At 38.8% G+C, this 26,240-nt stretch overlaps 1 protein-coding gene across 3 annotated transcripts in view; it reads right to left on the minus strand.

The window, feature by feature from the left end:
* The window catches only part of ITGA1 (integrin subunit alpha 1), a 133,694-nt gene that overhangs the window by 57,572 nt on the left and 49,882 nt on the right, over positions 1-26,240 (minus strand). For all 3 annotated transcript variants that reach the window (XM_089779395.1, XM_006139526.5, XM_075932480.2), the window contains exons 2-8: positions 19,797-19,917; positions 17,550-17,659; positions 16,375-16,463; positions 16,166-16,280; positions 15,389-15,516; positions 4,954-5,102; positions 902-1,052 (exon numbers count right to left, since the gene is read on the minus strand). In XM_089779395.1, the coding sequence (XP_089635521.1) occupies positions 902-1,052; positions 4,954-5,102; positions 15,389-15,516; positions 16,166-16,280; positions 16,375-16,463; positions 17,550-17,659; positions 19,797-19,870 (816 nt within the window). In that variant the 5' untranslated portion in view covers positions 19,871-19,917. The remainder of the gene's footprint in view (positions 1-901; positions 1,053-4,953; positions 5,103-15,388; positions 15,517-16,165; positions 16,281-16,374; positions 16,464-17,549; positions 17,660-19,796; positions 19,918-26,240) is intronic.

The raw sequence follows: 26,240 nt of genomic DNA on the forward strand, positions 1-26,240 counted from the left end.
GTTTTAAGTCTAGGTACAGTATCCTCATTAGTGGAGCCTGACTCAGACACATTTTGTGGTCAGGACATGCTATTTCGATTTTGTAAAATGGGGAGTTATTAAGTTGAATTTAATTATTAGGGTACTTCTTAGGGTACATCTACATACTAGCATTATTTTGAAATAACTCAGTCCGCGTTTTCACAGCAGGCAGTTATTTTGAAATAATGTCAAAATGTCAAGCTGAAGGACTTCTTATTCCGACTCCTGTAGCACTCATTGTATGAGGAGTAAAGGAAGTCGGAGGAAGAGTCCTCTATTTGAAATAAGTGCTGAGTAGAAGCTCTCAATTTCAATTTCAAAATAAGCTACGCAATTGACATAGCTCAATTTGCCTAATTTATTTTGAGTTAAGCCCTGCTGTATAGACGCACCCAAAGGGAATATAATCTCAAATTTCATTTTCATTCTTTCATGGCTTTTAGTGTTTGCCCCCCACCATGAGAAAGGCAGCTTCTGTATCCTAATAACATAGATCAATGAAGAATAAAATGATTAAAAACCTGATAAAATCTGTTAAGAATTTGCTGGGATGATTCAGAGTAATCCACTCAATTTATTTTTGCTCTTAACAAAGAGATTTCACATATTTCTTTCCCTCCACATTAACAACATGCACATACATTAACACTCACATACATACATCCCCTCCACTAGCAAGATGGATTGACTGACTTTTTCTGATGTGTTTTGAAACTGGAAAGCTATCTTTTATATTCTTTAAGTTTCCCCTTCCCCGCCCTCTTTCTTGAGCAATTATAGCTCCACAAAGATGCTGTGAAATAAACTTTTTAACAGGCATTACAATTTAATAGATAAAACATGCTTTTAAGATTTAAATTTCCTGTAACATTTCACTTACGGCAATAGAAAATCTCTGAATGTTTTCATGTTCACAGTCCTTAATCACATCTTCTAATCTGTAGTTGTCGTGTGATTCCCCATCAGTCACAATAACCATTACTTTCTTTACTCCTCTTCGTGCACCACGAGCCTCAGTGAATGCCTCTTTCCTTTAGGGAACATGCATACAAAAGCAAAATACCACTCTGATTTCACAGAATTTTAAAAAAATGTATCAGAGACTAAACTACTTGCCAATCAACAAGCAGAAGGAAGACATGAATTCTAAATATGATCAAATATTAACATAAATGGCAATAATTACTGTAATATTCTTTGGCTAATGATTTTATAAACTAATTAATTATTCATTCATTAATGTTTCATGATGCAACAAAAGCATAGGGACAGCACAATCATCAACTAAACTTATCTACAGCATGCCTGGAAAATAGAGTCCAGGGCTTTCTCTTCTAAAAACCACAGGTTTCAGCAGCTTGTATTGAAAGAGGGTATCTGATGAATGCACAGATTCTTTAAATAGATGGAAAGGACATCCAACCAGCTAGTAATTACTTGCCAATACTTGGGTATAGTAATCAAAATGAAATTCATAGTCACACTACTAGCACAACATGGCTGGCTGGACATGGGCAATGAATTGTATTATAAGAATATAGAAATTCTACCATGACAGAAAAAACAAATGTCCGACAGAAAGGAGAAGAGAAGAAAGAAGAACATACTGAATGGAATTTTCAAAAGTTCTTAGCAATGGCCTAATTCTTGTTCTGTTGTAGCTAAGGTTTACAATGTACTTTGTTATGTCAGCATTACACTCTTCTTCTGAGACACGGCATAATGCATCTCTGGTTAGCTATACTGTGCTATTATTGTTATTATTGTTATTGTAAATCTATTTCTAATTATCTGACCCACACCTGTTGGGAACATGCATACAAAAGCAAAATACCCACTACCCACTGCAGGGTATCTGTGCCTGCAAATAAAACACAACATGTTCATCAGCTATTCTTCTTTGATATATGTAGCATTATACATTGACTTAAATGGAAGTAGAACAGATCAATGTTGAACACATTTGAAAATCTCATCCCTACGTTCTTTTCTCTTTCTTTTATGTGGAATATGAACGCTGTCTCTTTCAGTTATCTCACAGCTTAGCCTGATGAATTCATAGTGATGATCAGACAGCTGTCCACAACAATTGCATGAGAGTCTCATTTTACTTTCATTGTCTATCCAGCAGAAGCCAGAACTGATTCATTGAGATAAGGGAGGATTCCTGAAGCAACAATATTCAGAATAAAGGACTTTAATTCTCCCTCAATGCTTAGGCTATGTCTTGACTATGCTGAAGTTTCAAAAGAGGAGATGCAAATTCTCTGGGAATTTGCATATCTTCTTCTGATCTCACTTTTGAAAAGTGAAAGTAGTCGGAATGCGATTTTTTTGGCAACCCCACCCTTTTTCGAAAAGCCACTCTTCCTCAAAAATGAGGTTTACGCGGCTTTTCAAAAAATGGGGGGATTGCCGAAAAAAACATGTCCCAACTACTTTCACTTTAGAAGGCTACACTTTTGAAAGTGAGACTGGAAGAAGATATGCAAATTCCTGTGGAATATGCATATCCTCTTTCAAAACTTCAACGTAGTCTAGATGCACCCTTAATATTTGAGAACCAGTGCTTTCAGAAACTTCTGAGGGTATGTCTACACTACCCCCCTAGTTCGAACTAGGGGGGGTAATGAAGTCATACAGAGCTGCAAATGAAGCCAGGGATTTGAATTTCCTGGGCTTCATTTGCATAAAGCCGGCCAGTGCCATTTTTAAATGCCGGCTAGGTCGGACCCCGTGCCACGCGGCTACATGCGGCATGGACTAGCTAGTTCGGATTAGGCTTTCTAATCTGAACTAGCTGTACGCCTCGTTCCACGAAATTCAAATCCAGGGCTTCATTTGCAACTCCGTATGACTACATAACCCTGGCTAGTGTATGTCTACACTACCCCCCTAGTTCGAACTAGGGGGGTAGTGTAGACATACCCTGACACTGGACATCTAATAAAATCACATTTTATTCTATGGTTGTCTTTAAGATATTGATTCTAACAGATTTCTACCATAGGATTTATTTTACTGAAGAGTAGTACTGTACTGAGCAGAGCCATAAAAACATAAACATCAGTACAGGAGCTGCCAAAAAAGCTTCCCACTGTCGGCAGAGCCGCGGCTACACTTTACTTTCAGTTTCGACACTGAGCCTGATCGGCACAGAGTCAAAATGTGAGTATGCAAATGAAGCCCAGGATATTTAAATCCAGGGCTCATTTGCACTTCTGAAGTGCTTGATTTGCATACCTCTTGGCAGAGGGTTGTAGTCGAGACACGGGCTATGAGGAAGAGATGTGGTCTGAATAAACTATGGGTTGAATCACTCTAGTCCAGCACCCTCAAGACATGGCCAGTACCAAACCAGAGAATTTGCAGAATAAGCAGCATTACCAAAACTTCCACTGCTTAATAGGCTTTTAGAAGACATTTGGGGTAAATTAGAGCTAAATAACAGCACAGAACACTGAGAGCCAGGACTCTGGTGGCAGTAAACAAATTTTACGGGACCAGAGGAAACTTAGCCACACCCAGGATAAGTGGACATCTGGCTAACTAAAGTCATGTTGGACTAGAAAGTGCTGGACTAGAGAGGTTCAACCTTTACAGAAGAGAACAAAATAATGTAACAAAATGCATTGTCAGGGGGCTTTTTGGTAGATTGTGATATTAGTAAATAAAATAATAGAACAATTAAAGCAGATGGCATCACTCTAGGAGCAACATAGGCAGAACTGGTAGACGACATAGCTAGAACTCCATTTATAGGTAAAGAGGAGGTTAAAGAAATAGACAAAAGATACTAAGTACCTGTGTTCAAATTTCATTTTTCCACATAAATTCCCTCTATGCTTGGCAAAAATAAGATATAAAAAAGTTTGAAAAAGAAAAAGATTTAAAAAGTTATCATATCATGGGGAAAAATTAAAAATATTTATCTTTCATATCAACAAAGTTGCCTGTATTATTCAGATAGTCACATTTTGCATAAGGATATGTTAAATAGAGCTTGGTGAAATTTTTTGGACAAAAATATTTTTGTGTAAGCAATGCACATCAGGCAACATCACAATATTTTGTGAATTCATATGAGATTTACTGACTTATTTATTTAGAAAAAACAAAATTCTGAAAAAATTGTTTCATTTTGATATTTTTAAATGAAATGTTTTAATTTTTCTGTTTTAAATTAATTATTTTTTCTAAATTGCCTTTTATTTTATTTTAAAAATTCAAAGACCTATAAAAATGGTCAGCATTGAAACAAAATATTTTGATTTTGTCAAAATGATTTTTTTTGACGTTTTCTATTAACTGAACAAAAATTGTTTTGGGGTCTACTTTAAATTTTTGCCTTATTTAAATTAAATATACCACCAAAAAACTCCATTATTTACATAGCTCTAGAATTAAGCCTAACTTTAGAAAAAGTTAGAAATTATTATCATACCCAAAAGTAAACAGAACAAACACATTCCAATAAAGGTGAAATTTCTCCCTTTTTCTATCCTTCCAAAATTAGGCCAAACCCCAAGCCAGCTAATGAGCAGATGAAAAGGGTAAGTGCACAGAAAGAACTTTGAACACTTATTTGAATATATATACACATATATATGGAGACTTTACTTCAAATGTCTATACTTCTAGACTCCTTTGGAATTGCAGATTCAAATCCTGGTAGATTCAGTTCATCCCTATATACCTTTAAGGAAGTTAAATTAACACCACAATTAACCATGTACTTTAATTTATGGAGTTACTTCAGACAAGACTTTAAAAAACAAATTAACCTATTCTGCATGGTTACGGACGATCCTTCAGAACTTTGCTAAGATTAAAATATACATAAACCCAAATCAAAATATATAAAAACCAAATCTAACAAACACATCTGATTTTAATCATCCCTGCTGTACTTTATAAATTATATGTACTTACCTTGCTGTATCTATTCCAAGAGCTGTCATAGTTTGTGCTCCACCTCTTTGATGTATAGACTTGGCTGCAATTACTACATCATCTGTTGTCATGTAAGTATTGAGGTTAAATTCATGGACTACATTTTGCCCATATTGAACAATCCCAACCTGAAACAATCAATATCTGTTTAAAAAAGCCCAGAGTAACAAACATGTTTGTGATCATCAGTCTCTCAATTGGTTAAATACATTCCTGTGCAGAAAGCCTAAGCAAGAATTATGCACAAATTCTGTGTGAAAAACTGATTGGTAGCCAAATAAATAAAACAAAAACTACAACCACCAAACCAAAAATCCAACAATAATATCAGGAAAAGAATTCGTTCAGCTAAACTCAAAACGAAAAAAAAATCTCAATTTTTCAGCAAAACAAAAAAGTAAAAAATAAAATTCTTCGGATTTAATTAAATGTTTTGCCAACTCCACATTAAATATTTTATTTATTTATGGAACTTTTTAAACCTTTTTCAAAATTAAATTGACGCTTTTTAAAGAGCAAGTTTGAATAAAAAATAGAAACATTTTATGATGGATCCCTCCCCATGCTTTATGACAGGCCTGGGCAAAATATGTCCTTCGGGCTGGATCTGGCCCAACAAGTCAATGGATCTGGCCCACAGATGCAACGGGGAACCTCAGGCAGATTCCCTGCTTACCCCTTATGCCTCTCAGAAAAGTGGCTGCCGCAGCCATTTCTCTTTCTCAGTTATGAGCCTGGGGAAGGGGAGTGATGCTTCATGTGCTGCTTTGCCCCAGCACAATTCCATTGACTGATTTCTGGCCAATGGGAGCTGCTTGATTGAAAAACAGGCAGTGCAGCACTGCCCCCTCCCCTCAGGCTATTATTCACCAATGCAAATGTCAACTGTAGCCTGTGCAGGATGGGGTAGGCAGGCAGGCAAGCTGGTTGGCTGGCTGGCTGGCTGGCTGACTGCCTGTTTGAGAACCTGCTGGGCTGTTGGCTGAGAGTTACCCAGATATATTTCCTGGCCACAGCCTGCCTCTGGCACCTTATCCCCTCGTTCTCCCCAAACCCCAGCTCCCTCACTCCTGCACTCCTACCCCTCATGAAACAAACGCTCTGTCTCCTCCTGAACCCAAACCACCACTCAGACCCTGCACCCCAATCCCTGCCCTAGGTCACAACTGAAACCTCTGCACTCTAATCCCCTGCCCTAGGTCAAAACTGCCTCCTTCACCCAATCTCCCTCCCAGACTCCATACTCTCTCCTGCATTCCAATTCCTTACCCCAAGCACCCATCTGCACCCATCCTGCATTAATATAATGGAAGAGTGGCCATTGGCCACTTTCCAAAACCTTGGAGTGGCCCCTCTTCAAAAATTATTGACCACTCCTGCTTTATGAAATGGGTTTATGGACACAAATATACATAACTCAAAGATGCTTTGGACAAATTGTTTCATATAACCTATCTATCTTCAAGTCATAATCCGCTGGAATTGTTTATCTCATTTTGGTGTATGTATCATTCTTGTGTGTAAAATTAGACATATGGAGCATTAAATGTTTTGTGTTTTTAAATCTGCAAAGGAAAAGCCATCAAGGGTTTCCCAGTGCTGGAATGCTTCAATGTCTGGGTAAAGCATATGTAAATATGTAATTAGCAGTGGTTGGTCTTAGGAAGTCACATGAGCTCCCTAACTGATAATGACTGGCCATGTAACTTCCTAGGCAAGAGTGGGAATATTTTAAACAATAGGAAACTAACAGGTCTTGGTCTTTGGGCTGTCATGGCACACCCAAGGGAATGAACCAAAGACCCTAGGGAAAGGGACACTTCTCTGGTTTGAAGGCTTAGCTAGAAAAAAAAACAGTTTTAAGGTGAGTTTGTAATAAGTTTGTACTAAGTGTTTTCTGTTATTTTTAATTTGTAATCTACTTTGCTCTGCCTGTTCTCAGCTATAATCACTTAAATCCTACTGCTTGTACTTAATACAATCACTTTTACTTACTATCAGGCCCACTGTAAATAATTGTTACCTGAGAGAGCAATAAGTGTGTACATTCCCCCTTTCATTGCTAAAGGGGGCATACCTAAATAATTCATTTGGGGTTCTGATCCCATTCGGGGAGTGGTATGCCAAGAAGCTGGTCCAACACTGCATTTTCCTTGGACCTGAAGAGATTCAGCATCTGTACTGCTTCTTGGGGGAGTGAGGGTGGGCAGTGATCTCTGCTTGGTGCCTTGGCTAGTAGAAACCAGGGAGCTGGCCTGGTAGGACTGAGCAGTGAGAATCCCCAGAAATCAGGAAAGCAAGTGGCAGTGGCACCCCGAAGGAGTCTTCTGTGACTGCACCCCATCATACATTTCATTTAGAAAATGTCAGAACAAAACATTTAGACTTTTTTCAGATTTTTTTGTTTTTGTTTCTATGGAAATAATTCAGTGAATTTAACACAATTTAGGTTGACCTGAACATACTTTTTTTTTACCAAAAAGAACAAAAAGAAGAAGAAAAAACTGCTCAGCTCTAGTTTTGTTGTGAATTTCTCTTAGGAGAAGAATATAGTTTATATATGATTAGAGCTGGTTGGAAAATAACTATTGTGTTTCACAAAACATATTGAGATTTCAAAATTTAATTTTGGAATCTTTCACAAATCTGGGGAGAAATAGTACCCCAGTATATTCAATAGCCTGGTGCTTAGCACATTTATGTGGGAGACCCAGATTCAAATCTGATTTAGAGTGAACAAGGTGAGGAAAAACTCTGGTTTGAATCCAGAGTCAGGCCAGTGTCTTAACTACCAATGAACAAAGAGTCTCTATCCTATCAGTTTTCTTTAAAAAAATTGTCCAGCTCTACAAGTAAGCTTACCCTCCTCTGGAATAAGAGGATGACCTATTTCACATCGATGATGCTAATGATTTTAAATATATTTCAGTTATAGCCAATATATTGTTTATACTAAACAAAAAACAGAAGTGTCACACAGCTGTTGTTTTCAGGCCCCTGAGTGAGATGAATATCATTGTAATCTTTAGTTTGATCTCCAGGACATAGTGCTCTCTGAGTAAGGGAGAGCAGGGAGGATCCTCCAGGCCCAGGTCATTCTCCCAAAAGGAGGTAAGACAATGCAATAGTTTTTTTTTTTTTTTTTTTTTTTAATGTCTGACATGTGCCAGAGGGAAGAATTTGAACAAAATGGTGGCCCCTGAAATTAAGAGAAACCTAAGAAGATCTCAGCTGGACAAATCTTTGCATGAGAAAATGACACAGTAACTTACAGCCAATATACAAATGCCCGAGGGAACCTACTGCAAAAATGGAAAGCAAAATAAAAAAGATAAGCAATATTCCTATATATTAATTAATTTCCCTCATTCATCTCAGTCTCTTTTAATGTTTTGGTAGGTTTTTGACTGCTTTTACTGGGTAAAATCCACACAATATTCCATTAGCATATTTCAATTTTATGTTAAGCTTTACGATTTATTGGTGTTATTTAGAGTAATGCACTATTATGTGGCATATTTATATTTCACCCATCTATTATTAAAAGCTCTGTAACATTTAGGTATTGAGGATCAATAAGACCTCTATAATGTTTTACAGTCATATTATTTATAGGTGGCTTGGTGTGTGTTTTAGGCTTGCTTTATAGATGTTTTTCCGAGACAATTTTATAATGTTGCCTTTGACTTGTGAAATATTTTGTTTACTATCATTCAGTCTGAAAACTGGAATATAACCTGTAACTGTGGTGATGATGCTAGAATGAAATAAATATCCTATACTGTGATAACCCCCCTACTCCCACTAACACTCTAATAGTCTCATTAACCACATAGTCCTGCCAGGTGTCTGGTTATGAAAGGATATGGCAAAAGCAGGAAGTCCTACCATCATCTTTCATTTCAGCATCTCAGATTTGCTCACTTTTTCTAATGGAAGAATATGAATAAGTTCACACCATGAAGATAAGTTGTACCCTTTTAAAAGTATCTCTAAAAATGTTCTCTTCTGCTCCTGTAGTGAGGAATGTCCAAAAACTGTGTGCCTCTGGATTCTGCACAATGTGTTTAGGTTACATGGAAGACTGAGGCATACACTTGGAGCTCGCTGCTCATAGGAGATGCATGGCTAAATCTGTGTATCCCTTGTCAAAGATGAAATTCTGAACCGCTTTCTTCCAAACTACCTATTCATGTGGCATTTGTTTTAACTGCTTGAGAAAAGTACCACATCAAAGGAAGGTGGGTTTAGGGATTATTTTTAAGATAAGACCATTAAACCCAGGATGGGACTTCATTCCACTTATCTTCCATTTCATGTGGTAGTAGACACTAAATTGGTACCTGGAAATTAGCTCTGTTCAACTATGATATATATAAAATAATCCCAGTGAGGTACTGTGAATACTTTAACAAGGGGCTCTTAAAACTTTCCCTGTTCACCTGTGATAAACTCAAAAGGCCACATTCTATTCCCTGCTCTAGCAGCACAAAGTCAACAAAGTGCTTGTTTCAGGAATTAGCTGTGGATTCCCTTGTGTGTTAAGGAAACCCTGGGTGGCATAAAAATGGCCTAGCCAGCTTTACACTGTCTACTCTTAGATCCCAAGTGCAGGGGACGGGCCAGGAGCATGCTGGGAATCATGAATGATTATAGGGACAACAAGCTGCACTTAGCAAACCTAGGCTTGTGAAAAAACTTGTAGGAGACTATTACCAACTGCACAAAAAAGATCACAGTATTGCGGCTGCTCTAATTTATACTAGGAACCATATTAGCTCCTGGCTGCTCATAGGATCAGGGAAGCTGAAAGGCGACTAGCTGCCACATATACCACTCTGACCAAGGAATGTCCCATGTATCCCCAATATACAGGGATGCTTCTTGTTTCAGAGAAGAGGAGCAACGGACTAAGGAATAGATTCACGTAAAGAATTTTTAAAGAAAATCATGCTCATAACCAAATAGCACCTCTTGGCAAATAGGGTATGTCTACACTAGCTCGTTTGTTCGAGCTAGTTAGGGTAATTAGGGCAAGCGGAGTTGCAAATGAAGCCCGGGACTTAAATATCTCGGGCTTCATTTGCATGTTCCCGGGCGCCGCCATTTTTAAATCCCCCTTAGTCCGAACTCCGTGCCCGCGGCTACACGCGGCACGGAGTAAGTAGTTCGAATTAAAGATCCTAATTCGAACTACCATTACTCCTCATTCCACGAGGACTAATGGTAGTTCGAATTAGGATCTTTAATTCGAACTACTTACTCCGTGCCGCGTGTAGCCGCGGGCACGGAGTTCGGACTAAGGGGGATTTAAAAATGGCGGCGCCCGGGAACATGCAAATGAAGCCCGAGATATTTAAGTCCCGGGCTTCATTTGCAACTCCGCTTGCCCTAATTACCCTAACTAGCTCGAACAAACGAGCTAGTGTAGACGTACCCATATATATTAAGAACATTTGCTGAAAATGTTTAGATTTTATTTCTGAAAATCAAACTGCATGTGTTGTACAGCAATCAGCTTGAAAAATATGAAAAGTGGAAGATGTGATGACCTTTTGGGAGTTCTGAGAAATCCTTCCCTGGACATTTTTTTTTTTTTTAAATCTGTGTTATCTGGTATAATCTAGTCAAAGACGTTAAGTATTTATCATCTCTGGCAGGGATAATTTACTGCTTTTCAAGAAAATTGTTCCAGTCTTCAGCACAGTGACAGAATCACTCCCATCTATTAAAATTAGACATAAATGAGAGGTTGGGCTTTTGGGGACTTTATACAGAACATTCATCTGACAGATATAATCTTGCCTCACTGCAACCATGATCCTGTCCAAACCCAACAACCTCAGCAGACTGACTACTAATCATGATTTTAGGAGTAATATGATCAATATGGGCCTTAATTTGTTTGGTTTACGTCGGTAAACTAGGATTCTATTAGTTAGGGGGTGGTATTCCTGCCCCAGCTTTGTTAATCACAGCTAATTGAACATGTTTTTTTATTTGACTTATTGAACATGTTTTTGTCTTCTCCTCTTACAGTCCACACATTTTTATTTCCCATAAGGAAATGGTTCTGTAATTTTCCCAAGTTCCTGTAGAAAAGCACTGTAAGACAATTCAGGGAAAAATTGGGTGACTGTTCTATTTTAAGACAAACATTTCTGAGGCAATATACATTGTTGTTCCTTCTATTAATAAATACAGTGCCTTGTTTGAAGTATGTATGTCAGTTGTACCAATAAACATACATGGAAACAATTGTATTCTTTAAAAAAAACCAGCATTGTAAAATTAGAAGCAATAAAATGCCAGGACACTCCTCATTAAGACATGGAGGAGGGAAAGAAAGAAATATAAAATTATTGGTTAAATCAGCTTATTTGAGATGAGATTAAAAACTGAAAAAGCTTAGAAAGCAGTAACAGATGGTCCATTTTTACAGATATAGAGCCAGCTGAACTTTCCTCAGTAATGACAAAGACTGATTTATTCCATGGCATTGTGTTTGGCCTATCTTGCCCCTAATGATCTTTAAGCCATCTCTAAAACCTCCCTTCATACAAAAGCTCCTTAATGCTACAGTATTTTTATACATTTAATGCCTCTTCTGCCATTTGGAAATAAAAGTGATCATTAAGATACCATGGGGTGTGTTTTATTAGCCCATTGATTCAGCCCTGTGGAGGACATCATGAGACACAGGCTACTTCTCTATAACTCCCAAAGTGTGAATTAATGCAGCAGTAAAATATGCCAGGGAGTCTTTTAAAATCATTATAATATGGAACCAAAGTTTTAGTGCAACTTTTTTTTTTCTGTTCAGCATAAGCTTGTGCCACAGAAAATAGCTCAGATGGAGGGGGAAGGGGGGGGGGAAGAACTTGCATGAAAAATGCAGTAATGCTTTTTTCCCTCATTTATGATCTTCATTTTAACTTTCTTTTTTTTCTTTGCCACTTATCATCCTGCTCCCCACTTTGTTTCTTTCCTCATTTCCTTTCTATTTTCTCCACACCCTTTCCAGTTCCCACCCACTCCTCTATCTTTTCAGTTCTCTCCCCACCATTCAGAAAAACCAGTCAGCCTCAGCACAGCCACTTGAGCAGGTCTGTATGACCAGCAACAGCAATGTCCCCTTTCAATATGAGTCTTGGGCACTCCCCTCATGATTGCTTCCCAAGTGGCCCAACTACAAAAGAGAATGCTACATTTCTCCTTCTTTTCGGCTTCTATCATCATCAGCCATGGCTGAGATAATTGGGCTGCTTTGAACTCAGGCAGCTGGGCTGCTTTGGAGCGGAATTCTTACATCTGAAGCTGAACTGGAAAATGTGTCTGATGTACAAGTGCAACTTAAAGGCAGACCAGCTGCCTGAGAGGTTGTGCAGAGCACTCTGCATCATTCTGAAAGAGAGACTGGAGAAGATTTTTCTCTTTTCCCTTTCACTCCTTTCCTTTCTTAGCTATGGTGGGAAGATGAAATCTCATCTAGCCACAAATGCGATGACTTTTTTTTCATGGAGGAGCTAAAGAACCAAAAGTCCAAGCAGACAATCAGAACATGGTTTGGTAAAATTAATAGTCAAAGCCATAGTATAAATTTGTTCTAAACTCCAGTGTTCCACGGGGACCCGATACTCCTTTCACTTATGGACACTTTGGGTTGAAATCAGTTTAGCTCTGTAGATTTCAAAGTGCTCAGTGATGGAAGCAGTTGTACAAATCCAATCTGATTCACTCAAATACAGTGTAAAGCAGTGTGAGTGAGAGAAAAATAAGGCCTTTAATTTTAAAAGAATTGATAAGAAGAGGGGCGGAGTGCCCTCTTGATCATAAGTAGGGTGGGAAAAGGGGGAGAGGTCCTGGCTTAAATTCCCTCTCAGCTATGCAGCTGTCTGACTGAGCCCCACTCAGAGGTTCAAAGCTCCAACGCAGGCAGGGAGCTCAGCTGATTGGCAGAGGACAGGTGTCTAGCTAGGCAGCAGTTAAACAGAGCTGCACTGCTTGAACTTAAGAGCTCCCAGAGCAAATAAGCAGGCAAGATAAGTAGGAAATAAGTGGCTGGGGGAGTGAGTAATTAATTAATTAATTAGCTTGGTGGGGAATCAGGGGGAAGGAGAATTTGGAAAGTTCCCTCTGCCTGAGGAGAGGGAGAGAGACAGAGAGAGAGAGAGAGTGATGTAGGAAAAAGAAAAAGCCTGACATATGGGCCTGGTGCTTGAACCAAAGTAAGCAAAAGTCATACTATGAGTAATAGGCCGTGTCAAAAGCAGATGTTTGCCTGCTAGTCAGTGTCTCTTGGCACTAGAACTGCTAACACTAATAAAAGCACATGAAATATGTAAATAAATTCCATTCAGGACAGTACAGGGACACCCAAATAAGTACATAACAAAATAGTTGAAAACAACAAAAGTAAAAGCAATACAATGGGTAGTGAATGCTTTGGAAATACGAGGGGAGGTATCAAATGTGTCATTAATGCATAAGATGATTCGCACAGTATGTATAATAGATTATTTATTTCTGTCTATAAATGTTGGGGTACCTTACTTAACTCTTTGGCCAGCATAAGAGTGATAGTGAAATCCATACTATGGATTGAGCCATGTCCATTGGCCTGGGTACAAATATGCGGGGGCTCACGGGCCCTTTGGCTACCGACAACTATTAACGTACTTTGTTCAACAATAAACCTGACTCGGGAGCCTTCATATTTTATCTGAGTCTGTGGTCTTTGGGGGCTCTTGTGAAGTCTATTATGCCAGCTATCTGTGCAGAGTTGGCACAATATACTCAGGGAGATACAAACATGTATGCAGTGAAACATTTATCATCACTGGCAAAGCAGGAAATCTGTCAAGACGTCATACCTGTAAATCCTAAATTTACTGTATCACTGTCCTAAACTACTACAAGAGACAAAGGCAGAAACCCAGCAATCTCTTCAACCCTCCTGGGCTAGGAAGGGGGTCGTAAGAGGCTGGCTGCATTGGGTAGGTGTGGGAAAGAGGGAGTGGGTGGGTGCTGGCATCTGTGCTGTGAGATGGAAACAAGGGAAAGTTTGTTTGGGGTGTCCCAACTCACTTGCTGCAGATCTCGCTGTCTGGCTGGGTTGGAGGTGGGGGGACAGCCTGCATGGAGGGGAGGGGTGTGGCAGGAAGACATTTGCATGATTACATTTTAAAGAATGTTTACATACATGTTAAGATAAGAAAGAAAGATTATTTTAACACATTTTTGGGGTGTTGCAGGTATCTAAAGCTCTGAACTTAATTATTTTTTTAAAATTCTGTGTTACTAATTAATACATAGTAAATTGTATTTCTATTATTCCTCAAGTGAAAGAAGCTAATTCCCTACCTTTTGTACAGCACCTTTGTAGTCACTAAGGGTACCTCACAGCAACTAGGCACAGGTATCTTGTTTTAATATATTTTCTTCCACACATATGGACTGCTTAAAGTTATGTGTGTGTGTGTGTTTTGTTTGTATTGGTGGTGCACATCCACACACTAGCTCAATATTGGTGTTGCACGTAACAAATTTCAAACCACTAACAAGAAAATTCAACCTGCCCAAGGACAGAAAATGTTAGAAGGAACACTAATCCTGGCCACTCTATGGAGAAGGGAGGGATAGAGGAGAAGTCCTGGCCAGTCAGAGTCTTTCCACTGAGAGAGGAGAGGAAGTGGAGAGAAGTCCTGACTGGTTGTGGTCTCTCCATGGATAGAAGAGATTCTGGGGAGAGGAGATCTCAGACTATCAGAGTCTCCCTAGTGAGTGGGGAAGGGTGGGATCTCAACTGGTCAGAGTCTTTCTGATAGGTCACATGGTAATCTGCAATGACATTTCCCATGCTCTCACAGCTTTCTTTCTATCTCTGTAGAGAGGGGATGTTTGATCTGATGGCAGGGAAAAAACAACTTCTGATGTCCTGAGAGGAAGGAAGAAAGGTTCAGCTGCACTGAGGTTCTCCTTCTACCCAGAATGCATATGGAGATGGAGCCTTGATGGGAAAGAGGGAAGAGGTGTAGAGCTTCTCTATCTTTCCAGCTGCCATTGGTTAGACTTGAGGAATAGAGGGCAAGAGAGAGTTGGTTGTCTCTCATACCCTTATTATACCTGTATGTGAAGGCAAGGGGCCATGAGGCAGCAGCCATTCTCCAGTGGTTGCTGCTCACCTTCCTGATCCAGTAATGGAGATATTGTTTGAACTATGTTTCCAAGAAGCTGCGAGTCTTAGCAGGAAGTAACGTTTTCTTCCTTACAAATCTGACAGAGTGTCAAAATATTTTATTTTGACTCCTCATTGTAATAAACTCACTTTAGTTTGCATGGGCAATCCTCTCATCTTATTTTCCGTAAATCAAATGTTTCTGCAGACAAGATTAATATCGCAACATCGCTTTACCTGTGTTTGTTGAGGGCCTATGTCCATTGTTTTCAGAAGGCGGTTTAAAAACTCTGTGACTTTCTCCCATGGGTAAATACTATTAGAACCATCAAGAACTATGACAATATCCAGTTGGGTCTTACATTCTGAAACATAATTGCCAGGTGAGAATTATCAAGAACAAGTATCAAATACATAATTATTGCACTAATAATTGTCAACATCATATTTAAGTCTGACTTTCAAAAATACATGACTAAAACAAACTGGTTTTCAGAAATATTTGTTTTTGTAAGTTTAACCCCAGGATTTTACATGTGTGAGTTGTCCCATTAATATTAGAACTACTTGCATAAGGATAATTAAGCATGTTTTTTGTTTATAGGATTCAGATCTTTTTTATGTTAAACCTTTAATTTTCTAATTTCCTACTTCTCTGCTTTAGTTCTTCCATTTAAATATAGGCTAAGATTTTGTAATGTGTATCTTATCAGACTGGGCTTCATAGGTGTAGCAGTAATTTGCCTTTGATAATAAGGGAAAGCATCAGGACTATTTTTAGCAATTATGTTTAGACATTTCATAGCATTCTAAAGATTGTTTATACCACACATTTATTCCAAAACCAGCAAGAAGTTAGCTTATATACTGACAATGAAAACATTTACTTAACTTGGTAATGCTAGTAGCTTGGAAAAATACTTTGTGCTTTTTGGTATGTCTGTGTGTATACATTTGTCTTGTTCAGTGTTCTGTGCTTTCAAACACATGAGAACATTACTTTGGTATGCATACCTCGTACAGATGGTGCAATGGCATTTTCAACTTTAAATGTGGAACTGACATTAGAACAGATGCCAGTTGTGTAATGCAAATGCCCACATTTGTAAGCATACAATGGCCCACATGCCTGTAAGAAAGAGAAAGGGTTAAAAGTTAGATAATGGAGCTTTTGGGAAATGGACAATTCTCCATCAACATTAGGAATGTATTTATTTTCTTACCAGAAATCCTCCTTTTGGGTTAGTCACTAAAGTTGCTCCAAGAGTCATGTTCTCTTTTACTTCCATGATGTTAGGAACTGAAGTGTCAGCTAGAAATAGATCAAAATGTTAAGTATTTTAAAATGTGAAAAGTTATTAAATTATATATCCTCTAGTATAAAGTTTCCAAACTTTAAACTTAAAACACAGCTTGGTTTTGGTTCTATCAAGTATTTTTTAGCACTCTTCCTCCTCCCTCACCCACCCCCGCCAAAACAGTGATTAGGAGTATAAAGAACAAGTAAAAATGCAGAGTCTGGCTTTCATCCCAGAATTTTGTCTGGGTCACTGTCTCACATAGTTTTCTTGAACCATAAAAGAACATAGAAATAACAGTGTGATGAAAGCAGGAAATTACTGTTCACACAATATTGCCAATTAGAAGAAATAAATGTTAGACCTTGTATATAAGTCTGGGTGTTATATAATATATAGATTTTTTTTTACATTGAATATATCACTGATGGGCAAGAGGTTTTAAGGAAAATTTAAACTAAACAGGTATGTTCAAAATAATAAATCTGGTAAAACTCAGCCATTCAGTAACTGTCCACATCAAGGATCACCTGACACCAGCCACAGTTATTGTGGCAATCTCAGTTTACTTTAAATGGTATATTAATTGCATCATCCTTTTTCTAAACAGACCACTTCTACACAATGATAGTTTCATCTAAAGCCCATTGAAGTAATTGGAAAGACTCTTATTGGTTTCAACAGGGTTTAGGTCTTATCCTAAAAGGGTAATCCATGACAGTTTAGCTCTTGGTCTCTCCATAGGGATTGCTGTAGTTAAACTGTGCGAGTTGTGCTGGTGTTTCCCTAACATAGCCATTGTTCTCCATCAAATGGATTGAAATCACTAACACACTTCATGTAGACATAGGACACTGAAAAGACTTCCGAATACTATTGTTATTAATATGCAAATGTGCAACCTTGATCTGAAAGCCTTCCTATTTCATTATCAGGAGTCATCTTATACCCCAGAATACAAGCATTTGGCTACATGAATTCAGCTGTCTTTTTCTGTAAACAATTTAAATAAAAAAGTTGGCCATAAACATGGTAAGATACTACCTCTATGGAACTCCACACATAAGGTATTCCTCTGCCACCCCTATTTTCCTTCATACCTGGCAGGTTCAGTTTTATGCAAGTTGACTGGCCCTTCCCTACAGGACATTTGTAGACATCACCTGTTCTCTTCTTGGGTTGACCAACTAATGGAGAACCAATAAGTACCCTGAAAACAAAATAATCACATGAATGTTCTCCTCAAAGCATACGTTCCTTCTTTGTTTCATTAGTGGACATGAAAGTCAACACTGAGTATAATGCAACTTTATATGATTTATTTGGGAGCCCCTCTGTAACAAACACTGCACAAATGTGAAGAGTGGAGAGACAGGTGGAAAAAAAGGTATCAAATTTTTCATTCAGAGACGAAGAAAAATAGGCATGTTATCTTTTGCTCCTTAAGGGACACAGAAAAGGAAAGAGGTATGTGAATGTATGTGTTTGTGAGTGTGCAAAGGAAAAGACAATGCCAAATGAAAATAAAACATATTTTGGGGGAGAAAAGACTTTAAAAATTATTTGCATTTGTCTTTTTAAAAATGTTTTGTGTCTCCTCTCTTTTTTCTTTTTACATTTTAGTTTAAATAGCAATTTACAATGGTTTACTACAGAATAAGATATTTACTGACATCTAAGGGATGAACTTCGTCTTAGGTTATTTAAAGATACAGTGTAATGGATCTGGGCCTTCCCTTCCATTATTCATAAAAATAATGTCTATGTAGAAAATGACCTTTTGTGACCTTTCTCAACCTTATCTTATAAATATTGGGAATTAAATATTTATCTTTAGATCCATAATAGAAGTCTTCAGTGTAAAGGAGAGCTTCTACTCTCCAGTGATGAAGCGACTGTGTAAACAGTTGTCAGGAAATCTTCAAAAGTAACACTGACTAGAGTTCCCCAAAAATATAAAAGGTGCATATTTCTGCACACTTAAATACTATGTTATAGTTTTCAACAATCACTTTTCTGATCTTGAGACATCTAATTTTAACCTTGTATATGATGGAAACCTACCACTCCTAGTTTCAGCACCTATGTCTGTCTCTGAATTTGAACTTTGGGGATGTTTGAATCCAGGGGGGTTGTTTTGGGCTTATGCCTTCTTTCGGCCACTAGAAGAGCATCGTCTGTTGTTTGTATTTTCTGCTTTTAAAAGAGTATGCTACATGTCCAGTGAGTAGATCTGGCAAAATCTCTACTTGTTGGATTCAAGGGGTTTCTAAAGAGACAGTCTAGATCAAAGAAGGATAGCATAGTCCAGGCATTGACTTTAATTCCTGTTAACAGACACTGCATGTCAGAAAATCATGAAATATTATTTGAAAAGTGGCATCTACAATTTCATTGCTTTCAAAACTTTCTAGTGATTCTGTAATAGCCTGTATGAGACAGTAATATTTTGCATGGACTCATCAACAACCTGCAGCTATGTTGTTTCAATATTCCAATAATTGGCCAATTCAATCCCCAATTCAATTCTCTAGCCAGACAGCTAGCAACAAATGTGGAAACAGGAATAATTGCAAAAGAAGTGAGAGCAATTTTTGGGCAGCTGCAGATAGAACTATTACCTCCCTCTTAATTAGACAGGCAATGGGAAAGAGATACTCTTATTCTGTATTCCACTCTTAGCGGTGAGGCAGAGGGTGATTTGAGCTCTCTCATAGCATTGCCATCTCAGCAGAATATTTAGCGTAGCATCATTTTGAAGAAGCAAAGACAGCAACAAACCTTGCTGAATAAATCTTTTGTTTCAGAATACAGCAGCAATCAGCAGAGAAGGCAAAACACCAAAGAGCAATATAATCATCAAAGACGACATTTTTAACTCAAATGAAAGGGTTTGTATTATTTGGTATTTTGAACCAAAAAAGTCTTTCTCCTAATTGGCATAATCAATGAAGATAATCACTGACAGAAACCTTTAAAGAAACAAAGCAGCTTATCTAAGTAAAAAATAATCACTTTCAATCATGATGCATTTAATCTGGTGGATAGAAGAGAGAATGTGTTTTACAAGAATACTCTCTTCTCGTAAAACCAATCTGGCGATGTGCTAAACTAGCTGAAGTGGATTTATTCCCTTATGGTGCCCTCATCTGAGGATATACATTCATAATTTAACTTCATATTTATTTACCTCAAAATTATGCTGATTTATTTAGGCAATAATAGAAGACAGAATCTGGACCTTAGTTACTGCAATGATGGAAAGGAATACAGTTCCATTGTGTGCTATTGCCATTATTGAATAGCATAATATCCGAAATGTAAACTATCTAGGAAAACAAACTTACCATTTTCCTTCCTCATTTTCATACTGTTGAACCGTGTACCCAAACATGTCCTCCACAGGGCCATTGAATGTCATTGCATTTTTTACATCAACATTGAAGCATGCACTGAGGTGAAACAGAGCTGTGAAAACAAAATCAAATTCAATCTAATGTTCAACATTATGTAACTATATACACAAAGCAAGACCATGAGGAAAATGACCATAGTGATTTTGATTAAAAGTGATTTTACTAGTTTGTTGTTAGAGCCAGCCATTTTGTTCAAAATGGCATTTTTGGCAGCAGAAACAATATCTCTCAAATTAAGTAGCTACATTAAGTTTTAATATTGGTTAATGTTACTTACATATGTGGAAGAAAACATTATCCTTACTCTGAGTTTGTAAGCAACAAGTAGCCAGAGGCAGTTTTATTACGAGCTGCAGCAAGGGAAAAACTGGTTCGGACGGGGAGGGAGGAGCCCCTCCCACCCCAAGGCAGATCTTCGAATACAAGCAATTATGAAGCAGTTTATATACTGTCCATTAGATATAATAACAATAACAATTAGTCTCCTTCCCATTACAAACACCAATGGCTAACAGTTATTTTAGTTCCACCCAGATGCTTCTTATCTCAAGGTCCTTGCCAGAGTCAGCATTCTATCCTTATCTCCATATGGAGGTGAGAGGCAAAGGCAGCGTCTAATTACAGATCTCGCGTTGTCAGGCCACAGACTTAGCCTGACTCTTGCTAAGACCAAGACCAAGATGGCTGCACACAAATTCCCTTATTCCCTTTTCCTGCCTCCACACACAACTTTCCTTTGTGAAAATTAATCATTTGTTTCTAAACAAAAATATGTTGAGGATTCTGTTTTGCAACAGCCAAATTGCAGGGCTGATATAAAATAGATGGATAAAACAGAATTACAGTAAAATTCCAGTTGTTCGGCATCCAGTGGTCCGGCACTCCCGATAGTCTGGCACTAGCTGGAACCCAGAAGTGCTCTGGCCAGCCGGACAATTGGAGCTGCTTTGCCCCAGGCTTCCCCAAGTCCGAAGCTGGTCAGTTTCAGCAGCGGCAGACTTGGGGAAGCTGTGGGGCAGATCACCCCAGCTGCTCTGCCCAGGCTTCCCCAAGTCCGGCGCTGCTGAAACTGAACAGCAGCGGACTTGGGGAAGCCAGGGGCAGAGCAGCTGAGGTGCTGCTGGGTTGCTCCCGCAGTGCTGCCCCTCACCTGAGTGGCACTGCGGGACCAACCCGGCAGCATTCCAGCTGCTCTGCCCCCCGGCTTCCCCAAGTCCACCGCTGCTGAAACTGACCAGCGGCGGACTTGGGGAAGCCAGGGGCAGAGCAGCTGGAGTGCTGCACATGCTGCACCATTCCATGCCAACCCACCCTCCCCCCAGACCACTCATAGACCCCCTTCCGGTACTCGGGCATATCCAATAATCCGGTGCCAGATTATCTGAAGTTTACTGTATAAATTAAGTGTGCTCCAGGCAACTAATAATAAGGTTCACACTTTAGATATAATTTCTGACCATAAAGAGACTGTGGACAATCAAGCTTTGAGCACCAGGCCAGAAGTTTTAATTCTATATCTAGAGTTCATCATGATGATTCATGTCTTTGAGCTATCTATACTTGACTATTCTATTAGTCTATCAATATACAATCAATAAGGATTATTGCAATTAGATTCCACTTGTTCCTTGTGATACAATGATGGGCAAAAGCAGCTGTACCCACACTCTAATCACTGGATTACCAGTTAAACTTCCTTAGAGTAAATGTGAGGGGCAAAGTTGTGCCTATCTGATAGACGGAGAGTGAGCTGGAGGATTGGTTTATTAACCTATTAGCCCACTAAGTAGAAAGGCACAAGAAGAAAGTGATCAGGTAGGAAGAGAGAGAATTTTCAGAGTCAGAAGAGATCTCTTGGAAGGAAGATGGCTTCTTTACTTCTTGGCCAAATAAGCTAGGGACCATGTGCACAAGTCTGTTTGTCTGGTGGGAAAGAACACAATAAATAAATTGCACCTGGTGTTTGACCAAGAGAAGGCTTCTGAGCAGCTTGTGGGCATAAAAAGGACAAGAGTGATTATGCCTGCTCAGATTCCTGGTACATTTCTTTATTTTAAAAAAACCTACTTTTCATAGTTGATCTGAGGAAGTGGGTCTGGTCCACGAAAGCTCATCATCTAATAAACCATCTTGTTAGTCTTTAAAGTGCTACATAGTCCTGTATTTTGTTTCAGCTACTTTTCATAGTAACTAATGATAAGGTTCACATTTTAGTTATAATTTCGGACCATGAAGAGAATGTGGACAATCAAGCTTTGAGCACCAGGCCAGAAGATGTACATTTTAATTCTATATCTAGATTCATCATGATAATCCATATCTTTGAGCTATCTATGCTTGACTATTATATTAGCCTATCAATGCATAGCCTGGGTAAATATTTTGGCATCATCATCAGCTTTTGCTACTTTCGTTCTATGATCAGCATAAATCTTGGCCTTCAGACTGAACTAATGGAGTCAGAAAAGCAGCTATGAATATTGCGCTATTACAGAAAAGTGTATGTAAATACAGCAAACTATCAACTAAAGTGCAGAAGCAAATCTGAGACCTGTTTGCTCTCATTCCTGCTCTATGGTTCAGAAACATGGACTACATATGCTAGGCACGTCAGGAGACTGGACAGCTTCCACATGAGATGCCTGCATACTATTCTGGAAATATAGTAGGGAGATAAAATACCAAACACAGAAGTGCTGGAGTGCACATGACTGACATATTTAGAAACCACTATTAAGAAGAGGAGGTTGTGATGGCTCCCTTGTGGCAGGAGAATGAGATGACACCATATCCCCAAGAATAGTTTGTATAGGGAGATTTAAGACAGCTCTAGAAAGTGTGGTCATCACCCTTTATGGCAGTACCATTTTGTGTACAAAAATTATATGAAGTAATTCAACATCAATGTAGACAGCTGGGAGGAGTGCACAGAAGCCTGTTCAATCTGGAGGGAACATCTGGCATGGGTGCAGCTCATCCACAAAGCGGGTTTGATCCAGAGGATGGAAGAAAAGTGAAAAGGAAGCCATGTGCTGTAATCTTGGACACCAACTCAGACAATACACAGATCTGTGAAACTTGTCACTAGCTGTGTTGCCCTTGAATTAGGCTTGTCAGCCATAAGTGAATTCATCAGGCATCTGATTAAACCTTTTACACCTACACCATAATCCAGTGAATCGATGGTTGCTTCTATATATCTGTGCACTAAGAAAATTAGTTCCTGGTAAAAGAGATAAGAGAAGTAGTAGGGGAAAGGATATAAATGCCAATTCTCAGCTATTTTGTACTTACTTTTAAAATATCCTTAGGTTGTTTGGACCCATTTAGTCTCTTGTCCCCTATCTCATCATACCTTTCTGCCCCAGCAAATACTTTTAAAGTATTTCCTTTTCATAAGGTTTACTTTTGGAATATGGAACAAAGCTTTTACACAGGAAAATAAAATACAAGTGGCTGAAAGGGACACAAACTGCTGCTGAAATGATCTGAGTTATCACAACAGAATATGAGAAGGAAGTGGTTTCTTACGTACACAGGTGTTATATTATTTAATTGTTAGGGTATGACTGGGAATGCTGATTCTCCAAAGCCCAATTTCTAAGTGGCCTATTTGGGTATTATGATGACATCAAGCAATGTGCCAACACTCCAAGCAAATTCCTAGATGCCAATTATGTTGCATTGATAGAGGAATATTGTTTGAAGACACAAATAAAGAAGGACTTCGAAGGGACAGGGAAAAGTAGTGTGAGGACAGTATAAATTAAGCTAGATTTAAGGTGAGAGTTATTGGCTGGTAGGCGTAAGATTGAAAGGATGAATGCAAAGCCTTCTTTGCGGAGGCCTTTCAACAGAAATGTTTTTTCCTGATTTCACCAGAGTACATCTATGATACTCAGTAGGGCAAAACTCAAAACCTTGCTTCCTTTATCGTTTGTGTTGTTTAATTGATTGATTGTTTATAAGCTGTATGTTGGTGTTAGTATGGATTCCATCCCAATCCCCTCGTGAACCTGAAACATATTACATTTTTCACATTATAATGCCATTATTCTGATCTGAGGCGATTGTATCTAAAATCAAATTTTATTACATAAAGTGATTCATCTGCATGTAAATCGGTGTCAAAGAGGATCTGAGCCCTGGTCTACACTAGGGAGTTATTTTGAAATAACAAGCAGTGCATCCACACTACCAAGCCTGTTATTTTGAAATAATAATACATAAGTAATAATCCATAAGTAATTTTGAAATAGTGGTAGTGTGCTGCTAATTCAAAATAACTACTCTCCAGAGTAATTCAGACTAATTACTCCTTAGTGCTTCTTGGGGCTCTAAGTTGAGGTAGTATATCCATATTAATGGAGCCTGCCTCGGACTAGTTTTGAGGAATCCCTGTAGGGCAGACACACTATTTCAAAATGATTATTTGGGGAGTTATTATTTCAAAATAAGTTATTTCCAACTAATTTCCTAGTGTAGCATGTCCTGAGGTGAAACCCATGAACTTTACACTAACCTATCTGCAAATATAAAATATGAAGTCAGAAAAAATGTGCACTGCCTTTATGAAGCTCAGGAATTTCCAGTTTGATTACAATTGGATTGTCAATATACATTATAATGTATACATGGAAGGATGATGTAAAGATCTTTCAGCCAAGTTAAATTTCAGAATGCTGGACTAAGAATTGTTTTTTTGTAATACAAAAATTTCCTGTTTGGAGTGTTTGCAAATATATTTTTATTTGTACTATGTAGTGTATTGAATGAAACTGTAGAGATTTCTTACATGTCGTTATCATTAAAGTATTTGTCTGCATTTTTTGTGAGCACTGCCAGAATGATAACCATTAGCCCCTCATAAATAGTCTCTTTGCCATGCATACAACTTAATGCTGTCTAGTTATGTCAGTTCCACATGATGGAGAATGACTGTTCAATATTGACTTCTCCTAGTTTAATTAAGAAACCAATCCTTAAACATGTGGCAAATTTTCAAACATGAATGTGTAGAAAAATTCATGCAGGCAGAGTTGGTGGTCCACATAATAATAATGTGAAATATGGAATCAGGCCACTAAATGAGAAATGATATAGTATCTAGCTCCCTTTTGTGTTTTGGCATTTTGTGTCAACGACTCTGTTGAAATGTATATGAAAAAAAGGCCAGATTATCAAGGTATCAGATTTACAAGTGAAAGGCAAGACCTTATTTCAAAACTAGGGAAAGTGGCCTATCTAATGACCAACCTTCAACATCAAAAAGCACAGAAGGAGTTAAAAGATAACTATTCATTTGTACTTCCAGGATCCCCACATTGTATGCAAGGCAGCGTTTAGTGGCCAAATTCTGCTCCTGTTGACAACAGTGTAAATCTAGAATAACTTTCAATACTATAAATGTTGCCCTAGGACTAAAAGGCTCTATTTCTATGCCTGTCAATGGCAAAACTCCAAGGTTATGTCTATACAGCACCATTATTTCAAAATACGCTATTCCCGAAGAGATATTCCAGAATAGGTTATTTCAAAATAGCACGTCTACACATAGAATGTGTATCGAAATAGCGTGTAGCTATTTTGAAACGGAGCATCCACATTGATTGGATGCTGTATCACATTTAAGACCACCCAGAAAGAGTTTAGGCAGGGCATCAGGACAGTAGTTACTTCATGTGGCTGCTTCTTGAGACTATCTGAGGCTTGTGCTTAAAGGAACCCCCTTGGACAGCCATTTCTCAGGTTTCCCTGCTTGCTTGCCTGCCTCTCTGAAGGACAGCAAACCATTTTCTCTTCTTGTTCTGGTTGCCCTGATTCAGGACACCACAGCACTCTCCACCATAGAGCCGGAGCTGCCTCTGGGCAGTTTTCAGCTCTTGCAGCTTTTGCTACAAGTCATGCAGCACTTTATGCAGGTTTCCTTCCAGGCTCTGCAGGAACCCAACCCCCAGGGCTTCTGGAAGACCCTCCTTGGTATGTGGGGGAGTGGCTATACAACCTGGACGCCACCTGCTGTAGTCCAGACGCTGTGCCCTGCTGCATCTGGTGTCTGGACACCAGTGCAGACTGATGGGACCACACCATTCTGGAGCGCTGGGGAGACCAACGATGGCTCCAGAATTTCCAAAGGAAGGGCACCTTCCTTGAGTTCTGTGAGTGGATCGCTGCTGCCCTGAGGCAATGGGACACTTGCATGAGGCCCACCGTCCCCCTCCACAAGTGTGTCGCCATCGCCCTCTAGAAACTCTCCACGCTGGACAGCTACCAATCCATGGGGAACCAGTTTGGCATGGGGAGATCTACCATTGGGGCCCTGCTCATGCAGGTATGGCATTCTCAGGCTATTGTCCCAGGACGGCGAGGGCTAGA

Source organism: Pelodiscus sinensis, chromosome 6 (assembly GCF_052426305.1).
Source record: "Pelodiscus sinensis isolate ZL-2025 chromosome 6, ASM5242630v1, whole genome shotgun sequence".
Lineage (NCBI taxonomy): Eukaryota > Metazoa > Chordata > Testudines > Trionychidae > Pelodiscus > Pelodiscus sinensis.